Source organism: Gavialis gangeticus, unplaced genomic scaffold (assembly GCF_001723915.1).
Source record: "Gavialis gangeticus isolate Ggan-Ray unplaced genomic scaffold, GavGan_comp1, whole genome shotgun sequence".
In the NCBI taxonomy this organism is placed as follows: Eukaryota; Metazoa; Chordata; order Crocodylia; family Gavialidae; genus Gavialis; species Gavialis gangeticus.
In genome coordinates, this window is record NW_017729014.1 from 2,200,875 (window position 1) to 2,210,243 (window position 9,369).

Genomic DNA, 9,369 nt, shown 5'->3' on the forward strand with positions numbered 1-9,369 from the left:
GGCGGCGGCGGCCCAGTCCCCGGAGCCGGAGCCCTCGGCCGCGGTGCAGGTCACGGAGAGCTCCGCGGCGGTGCTGCTGCTGCCGGAGCAGGTGCGTGGGAGCCGCGGGCCGGGGGCGGAGGTGGTGCCGCCGCCCCGCGCTCAGCACCCTGTTCTCTCTCTCCCCGCAGCGCCTGACGTTCACCGGGAGGTGCCGCCTGCGCTGCCTGCACGGCTCGGCCCGCGTGCTGGGCTTTGCCGTGACACCGGAGCAGCCGGCGTACGACCTCTTCTCACCGCTCACCCACTGCGCGCTCAGTGTGGAGGCGCCGCGCCGTGCCGGGGCTGCTCGCCCCCGGGCCCGCAAGGAGGCGCGTGCCACGCTGCGGGACCACGGTGTGCCCCGCGGTGAGTTCTGCGCCTTGCCGGGCCCTCTGCAGGGGGTCTCGTCTCTGCCACAGCCCTTGGCTGCTCATGGCTGCACGGGGCCTAAGGCCTCTGCTTTGGTGTTCAGCTCCCACGGGGGTGACACGGGGCAGGGTCTGAGAGACCTCGTCCCTTTGCAGATGCAAGGCGTAAGCTAATGGAGCGATTTGCCCCAGCGTGTTCAGTGGTGCTGTTGGAGCGTCTGGACACCCCAGTGACAAGATTCATCCTTAGCCACCCAGATTTCTCCTACCTCTTCAGAGCAAAGGTACATCTGCTGTCTTGGCAGGGTTCAGTCTCCTTAGCTTCTGGGCATCTCTCGGGAAATGTCTGCTTGTGGCTTTCACTCATTCTCTGACTACCAAAAAAATAAGAAAGCAGTTCTTTTGGTGACTGTGACCGGTCAGAATGTTTTTGACACTATGAATTCCTATTTGAAATCTTTGGGTATATCTTGCAAATCACATGCAAGTGCTTGCACACCTAACAGTGTAAATACTGAATAACACTCTCTGGTGTGATCTCATGGCGGTCTGGTTGTACTCTCTGATTATCCGATGAAACTTACCCAGGATAATTGTTTTAAGAGGATATATATCTGTCACAGCTCTGTAAAGAGCAGTTAATAGAACTGTAAAAAATTTATAACTGTAAAAGTGTATGGTAGAAATGAATCTTAGATTAACTTGCAGGGAAGTGTGGATTATGGGGCTGAGATTCCCCACTGATTTATGGTCAGTAATGTGACAGCATGATGCCACAATCTGGGCAAATACAGCAGTAGATTAGTTATTTTGCATGTTCTTTTACATAAGCTTCTGCTTAAAACATTGTTTACAGATGTACTTGTTGACTTCCAGAAACAAAAAGTGCCCTGCTTCATACCAGAGGATGCAGCTCTAGCTTCTGTTGGCATTTTAAAATGCGATCCTGAGAGTGGCCTGCTTGTGTCAGAGAGTACTGTCCTGGCGATTGAAGAGTTAGTCCAAGCATGTCGTGGTGAGTACATTAAATTGACAGATGTTCAGTTTTTCAGTTGTTCAAAGAAAGCAAAACCTTGACTGTTTCGTAAGTTGAAGTCAGTGAAACTCGGGCCCTGGAAACGGTAGAACTTAAGTCCAGTTCCTTTAAAGCGTTTTTTGTCTTGCTTTAGCTGAATTGAGTGTCAGTTCTCATTTTGATGTAATCAAAATATTGTCTTCCAAAGTGTCCTGCTGATTTGCTACCAGAACTGAGGCAAAATTTAAAAGGGTTGATTTTATGTTGGTATTATCCCTTTGTTAGACTTGATACCTAGTGTTTATTAATCTAAAAACTGTAGTTCTCTTTGTAAGTGTAAGTCAGTGTACATACTGACAGCCATTGGTACCAACAGCCTGTCTCTGGAGGCTGAACTGAATACCTGTATTGGCAAAGCATCAGGTATCATGAGAATGCTGAGCAAACGAGTGTGGAACAACAACAGACTGACTGTGAGGACCAAGGTGAGAATATATTACGCTTCCATCATCAGCACCCATTTGCAGGGCAGTGAACCCTGGACTACATTCTCTACTCAAGAAGAGGGCCTCAGTAGTTTTCACTTGTGTTGCCTTTGCTGCATTCTAGGAATTTCCTGGTGGGACTGAGTTACCTACATTGAGGTCTTGGAACATGGCAACCTTCTAAGCATCCGTTCTCTTCTCAGTCAGCATTCAGGACTGTTAGATATGAATGTATCAAGTGAAAGTGCTGAAGGGACAGTGATTAAAAAATAGGGCTCTGTAGCCACACACACAGATATTCATTAAGTTGATGCCTCATTCAGTGCAAATCTGTTGCTTTATAGATGAATACGGTGTGTATCTATATATATGTATATGTATGTTTGAATTTATTTATCCTGATGAACAGAAGCAAGACATTTCCACTTCACAGAACTGCTATTCATGAAAATATTTGATTTCAGTATCCAAGTGAAAAAAATTAAAATACAGTTAATTTTCTAACAGGACACATCAGATTAATTCGTAGTCATTGTCCATTTCATGATATGTTTGTTTTTCCAGAGGAAAATGATGGTGTCCCTGTCATTCTGGTGTGTGGTCCAAAATGTGTTGGAAAGTCAACATTTAACAGATACCTTATTAACCTGTTGCTGAATCAGTGAGTTAAGGTCTTTTTGTTTGTTTGTTTGTTTTTTAACTTAAGATTTTAAATTAAGCATCATATTATGGTTTTGACAAAAGAAAAATGCCAGTCATGATTATTTGTAAATAATGAGGTTTGGGATTTTAAAATTTTTAGCCTCACCTTACTTATTTGAAACATATTTACTTAATCTCTTCCTGGTGCCTGACTAGTTTGAATGTTCCCTAGAGTATTCAAAACCTTTTCAGCCACCAGCCTTCAAGCTGAATGAGAATCTGTTTTACAGGTGGAATATTTTGAAGCTGAAGGTTTTAACTTACCCAGTGTTCCATGCTTCTTGATGAAACTAGTCTTTTGCCTTTTTATTGTGTGTGTAAAATAAAACTGGTTTTTGTTTTGAGGTTCCTTTTGATCGCCCCTCTGATTAGGACCAATTTAGCAGTCACTTCTTCAGACTGGATTGGTACAGGTCTAGCGCATATGAGTCCTGCTAATGGTGCCTCATGCCATCAATGTTAGATTCTCCCCCACATATTTTTTTTAAAAAAAAAGGCACTGATGCTTGGGCTTCTGTTGTAGCCTCCCCTGCGTTGAGTATTTGGAGTGTGATATGGGACAGACAGAGTTTACACCACCTGGCTGCGTGTCCTTAATGAACATATCAGATCCTTTTCTGGGTATGTAACTTGCTTTGTTTTTAATATCAGAAGTATATTTTGCTTTCTTAACCTAACCTATGCATTATTTTTTATTCCAATGTCTTAAAAGAGCCTAGTCCCTCTACCAAAGGTTAAAAGGAAGAAAAACAATTGTTTTCGTGCAGCGGGGGACTAAAGTCCAGCAAAGTGATAGCTCTTAAAAAAACAAACAAAGAAAAAACCCAAAAACAGAAATACAAAGCATGTTATCCTCCCAGCTTCCTTCGTATATTTGAGAAAGAGGGAAGGAGGATCTCTTATGTAGAAGGTGCTGAACTGTGACATTACAGAAATGTGTTGTGGCATAGATTTCTTGTGGCTCTTAAATTTCTGTATTGCTCTGTCTGATTTTCCCAGCTGTACGACTTAGTGTTTCTGCACTTCACTGAAGTAATAGTGTTTGCAGGATGGGCAGATACAGTGATACAAGTCCTAGATGTCATCTGCTGGAAGTGAAAAGAGCGCACAATTTCTTTCAGGCTTTGTGCTTTAAAGAAATCTGTGCGTGCAGTGTTGTTGGGTTTTTGTTTCCATTTCTTAACTTGGTTTCATAACGAGAACTTGATAATTTTGGAGGGTAAATAGGCAGAAAAATATTGTTTAAAAAATCGCAAGCAACATCGGCCAGCAGGTGTGACCTTTCATGTCTTCAAAGCTCATTGGTACCCAGCCATCAAAATGTAAGATTGGTCTATTTTTTGAATAGGTATTTGACTTCGGCTGTTCTCTCATAAAGGAGGGAAGAAATTATCATGTTCGCACAATGGCATTTTAACTTGCACCATTCTTCTTTTATTACAATATAGCATGTTTCTTCTTTACTTTTCTTCCCCTAAACTAAACCCTGTTCAAGTTGTCTTCTAGAATAGTAAATGATTTATAAACCGTAGGTTCTGAAAACTGTACTGTTTAAAAACATGATAGTGGATTTATATCTTTTGACACCTGGACATGCAAACTGATACTCTCTAATATTTTCTGAGACAAGTGCATTGGAATAGCTAGAGAACTTTATTTTTAAATAAAAAGTGTCATATTCCAAAACAGTGTGCACATTTTGATGCAGAATGTTGGGGAGTAATTCCCATGAGATATAAGAGAGCTCAGTATAGAAGTAGGGACCCACTATGTGCTTCAGGAGATGAGGTTTTTTGCTGACTTTTCATGGCAGCTCTTTGAAGTTACTGAAATGCCTCTTTGCATTTGCTGTTCATCTTCTGGTACTTTTTTTCTCAGGTCCTCCATTCACTCATCAGCGAACACCACGTAAAATGGTCTATTATGGAGATGTTAGTTGTGATCAGGATACTGAACGATACATTGATACAGTGAAGTATGTGTTTAATTCCTACAAGAAGGAAGTGCCTTTAGTCATCAATACCATGGGCTGGGTGAAAGGTGAGCCAGCAGAGGTTTAGCCTCGAGTTACAGAATTAATCTTCCAGTATAACTCTAAAGTATGCCTGCTGCAATGCTCTTTTATTTTTTTAATATTGATTGAAACTACGAGGTGTGACTAATGCTGTGAAAATTGGTCTTAGGTCTTCAGTAACTAAGATTCAGACTCTCAAGCTTTTTCCCTGGTGTCACTGTATTACCCATATGAAAACGGTGTTTATTTCCCCTTTCCCAAAGGTGTTGGATTGCTTCTGCTGATTGATATCATTCGACTGCTGTCACCAAGTCACATTGTTCAGATTTCAGCAGAAGACTTTAAGGATATGCCTCAGTTTACCCCAGAGTATATTCATCTCACTGCTGGCTTGCACACTAAAGGCAAACTGCAAGCCACATGCAAGAGCATGGATATGGGTGGAACAGAGAATTGGCAGCCCTGTGAAGGAGAGAGAGACTTTCAGACATCGACTCCAGGGCATAAATTATTGTGTATTAAACCAAAGTTCCCTGGAGCAGGCAATGCTGCCAAAGCGTAAGTACACAGCTACTGCCATGGAGTATTTCCAGCAGCTTGAGTCATTGAGTTTCATAAACATAGCCTTTTTGTTAAGAATAGTTGTTACAGAATGATGCTTCTCCAGCATCTCACCTGATCCTTTCACTCTGTACTTTGAGGGAACTTGCTTTCAAAGAACAATTGCAACAGAAAACTGTGTTCCTTGTCTCTTATATCATCACCTGACTCCTATTTTTGTAATATCAGGTGGATAGCCAAAGCCTCCAATAGAAAATAGATTAATAAAACTTAACTGGGATAACTAATTTGCCCAACAATTTTCTTCTGTTTTCTTAAAAATAACTAATAAAAAATGCCAATGTACATCAGGCTTGGAGAAGAGTTAAAATCTAGAAAGTGCTGCATTTCTTTTACAGAAATTCAAAAGAAATTCACTTGAATTCTGGGAACTGTTGGGTAATAAAGCATAGCTGTAAGTTGGTCCCAAGAGCAGACACTAAAGTTTGAATCTCTCTAAAATACTGGATGTAATAAACACTGCATGGCATGTTCTGAAATGTGCATTTCAGAGTATTTGTGTTTTGAGTTGCCAGAGAACAGATTTTAATCTCTGCTTGATTTTTTTTTTTTTGGTATATGTGTGTGCACTTGTCCTTCTAGACGGGTCCATAGCAGTATCCTACGGGATATGGCAATGTTGGGTTACCTTGGTCAGCTGCAGCCCCTGGAAACAAGATCAGTGCTTCCTTTACACAGTCTGGTCCCCTATCAGGTAATTGAAACATACACCTGTTTTGGTGAATACATTCATAATGTTGGCTTACAGTAAGCAAGACCCCCATTGTAATGTTTCGTGGTGGGAAAGAACATTTGTAGTGTGTAAAACTTCAGTCATCCAATTGTAAAATATTATGCATCTCAGAATAAGTGCTAGAAAACTTGTATCCTCTCTGTGTCCTATTCTGCCGTTCTGTGTTGTGTGCCAGAAATGCAGGGTTCACAGGGTGTCACATTTAGATTGTGTGCTGTAACAGTGTTTCAAACAATTAAACCAGCATTGTCTGAAAATCAAGCTATGTTTGAGCTGAGCTAATGATCCAAGGTTTTATTTTCTAGGTACCATTTAGTGCTGTTGCACTCAGGGTTATTCACACAGATGTGGCTCCTAAACATATCATATATTCAGTGAACGCTAGCTGGGTCGGTCTCTGCAGGATACCCGATGAGGTCAGATGCCAAACTGATGGGCCAGTCTTGCTGACACAGACACCAGTCTGTGATTGTCTGGGCTTTGGTGAGTCCCTGTGTTTAATTAAAGTAAAATTCCCATTTCTGCTAAAGCAAAATTCCCATTTCTGTTTGTATATTGACACTGCAGGCTAAATAAGTCTTTTAATTTTTAAGTAATGGCTTTATTTGCTCTTTCAAAATTAATTTGAAAAAGGCATAGGTAAAAATAAACATTTGCTACTTTTTATTTCCACTACAACCCGAGCTGGGAGACCTCTGTCTTATTGTAATTAGTAGCAATGGTTACCGTTAAAGAAAACGGCTTTGTAACCTAGCTGCCTATCCTCACTTACAGGGAACGCCTCACCATGGCAGTGCAGGGCTCCCATCAGCAGCACCAAGCTGAGCCTCCCTGCCCTGCCCTGCCCTGCTTTCCCTGTTGTGCTGGGTCCTGCCTGCTAGGCCATTCAGGCCCCCAGGGGAAGGGCAGCAGAGCTGGGAGTCCCCCCACCCCCAAGTCTGGGGGGCACATGTCCTTCATGCCCCCCCCAGAATGCACACAGTGGCAGGCAGCCATCCCCCCACTGGACAAGCCACTTCTGGCTCTGTCTTGTTCCCCAGCCGAGCCCTGTGGCCACACATTCAAGCCCCAGATCCTAAACCCCTGGCCCCACACACCACTGCAGCTAGGTAGTGCCCCCAGCCCCAGCACAACACCCTCCCTCAGTATGGGGACCTCAATCACCCCCCCCACCCCCGACTTACCTGGAACGAGTTGTAGGAGCTGCCCTCCATGCTGCCTGGCTGCTGCCCCGTGCATATGTGTGCACACATATATGTGGTGGCCCCTACCTGATCGCCCTTCCCCCCAGCCCCGGCCAGCCTGCAAGGGGAAACTCGCAGTTTCCCACATTTTAATCCTTAAAAAGAGAAAATCTGTGTTTTTCCATGGATTCCTGGTTATCACTCATAGCAAAAAAAAGTTGCTACTGGAATCTACTTCTTTGTATTGTGTTATACGACTTCTGGCTGTTTCACCTGATTGCTGTATTACAATAAGTTCATTTTTGTTCAAAAGTAACCAGCTGTGTTGTTTACAAGTCTAAAGATTCTGTTACTGCCCATAGAAAGCATCAGCCTGGAGTCACTATCTAGGGTTTTGGAGTTCGATCATGATCAGAACAGGTGAGAGAGCTTACAAATAAAAATTGCACAAAAATTCTGTTACCAGTCTGATCAGGAGCCTGATTCTTGTTTAAATGAGAGGTACTGCACTGGGAAAGTATCATTCCGTTAAGAGAGTTTCAGTTGTGCAATGACTACAGCCTGCAGAAGGTTTCTGACTGAATTTTTAATGTGTTTTAAAGGAATTGTTCGAGGCGTTGAGATGGAGAAGAAACTTTACCATATTCTGACCCCAGTGCCTCCTGAAAACCTGAGAGTAGTGAACTGCCTGTTGCTTGGGAATATTGCCATTCCCAGCTGTGTCCTCCTGAACCAGGTAAGAGGCATTTGCATGGGTAGATTCCCTGCAAAGATGTTCATAAATGTGATATAGCTTTTGCTTTTCCTTGCATTACATGTACCATATTCTGAAGCCTGTATGAATCAGCACTCTTGCAGCTCTTAGCTGGTTAGAGCCCTGAGGTCTCGCATGAAATCATGGTAGTGTTAAAATATTTAAACTGACAAGTGGAAATGCTTAAGACTTTGCAAAGTGAGCTGTGTTCAGAAATGTGGTGTTCAGAGATTACTGAGTGGGGAAATTGATACAGTCAGTCTGTGCAAATGAAAGGGAACAGAATAATGCTCAGACACCATGGTGTCTTTATTGTGTTCCTGTTTGTGTGTTTCAGCAGGGCATCAAAGGGGAGATCCCATATGTTACTTCTGAGTATAATTACCAAATTTCAGGAGCGGGGAAGCTGAAAGTGAAGAAACACCTCCAGAGAAGAGAGTATAGCAGGCCATAGTCCCTACTCCAAGCCTTCCATTGCAGGACTTCTTTCACTAAGAGGCAGGTCACATTCCCAGGAACTTGGCCCATTCCTGGAAGACACTGCAGCACAGACTGTATGAGGAAGATGGAGTGTCCAGTTGGGATGTTGTCACGTTCTCCTTCCAATGTTGTTATTTTATATTTTTATTATGTACTTCTGTGTTTTATAGTAAACGTCTATTAAAAACATCAGTTTTGAGTTATCTGTTTCAAACTCTTCACTGATCCCCACATACAGAGAGCAGCTCACTCTCCACTATCCAAGAAGGGTATATTTTAGGGGAAATTCTCCAGTGTTCTGTTAGTTGTAGGGAAAGGGAGTCGTGGAAGGGGTCTTTCCTCTGTTTGTCTTTTTAAGCTCTCTGGCCAGCTACAGTTCTCTCTGCTGAAATGCTTATAATCTTGTGGCACCCCAAATTTCTTCCTTGCTGTTGGTGTTTACAGTGATAAACTGTTTCTGCATTTATATCCAGTTCATATCTTTGGATCATCTACAAAAAAAAATGTTTTGTAACTTTGTCCAAGGTAATAACTTCCTACATATGGCCACTAGAGGGGGTTGAGTCATGTCAAATGCTGTGGCCTTGAATGTACAGCGGGTTGAAAACAGTACTTATATCATTCAGTGATGTTTGCTATTAAAAAGGAAAATCTAGAAAGAAATTATTAATCAACTTTGGCAATGTCTGCCATGAGCTTAATCAACTTGTTTGGCATCTTTTGTTCAAGCCAGCATAAAGATGAAGTTGTTCTATTAGTAGCAGATATGTTAGCTGGAGAGATTTACTCCAAAAATACTTGCTCCTGAAAAATAATACTGTGAGAGAGTGCTCTTAATATCAGGGCTGAAACACGAAATACAGTGTAGTTCTAACTGTTAACTTGCAGTGAGTAGGATGTCCTCAAGTCTTCACTAAATGCATTGCAACACACAACAGCTTTTAGGCTTGGCACTTTCTCCCTGTTGTTATTTTGGAAACTTTTTTATTCTC

At 42.4% G+C, this 9,369-nt stretch overlaps 1 protein-coding gene across 1 annotated transcript; it reads left to right on the forward strand.

The window, feature by feature from the left end:
• Window position 1: 1 nt before the first annotated feature.
• NOL9 (nucleolar protein 9) lies at window positions 2–8,580 on the forward strand (the record flags this gene model as incomplete). Its single annotated transcript, XM_019511535.1, has 12 exons — window positions 2–91; window positions 171–387; window positions 546–673; window positions 1,266–1,404; window positions 2,454–2,550; window positions 3,115–3,212; window positions 4,470–4,631; window positions 4,869–5,163; window positions 5,809–5,920; window positions 6,265–6,442; window positions 7,746–7,879; window positions 8,235–8,580. Coding segments are annotated over 12 exons (1,767 nt in total), but the record flags the coding sequence as incomplete, so codon positions are not given.
• Between the last annotated feature and the right edge of the window lie 789 nt (window positions 8,581–9,369).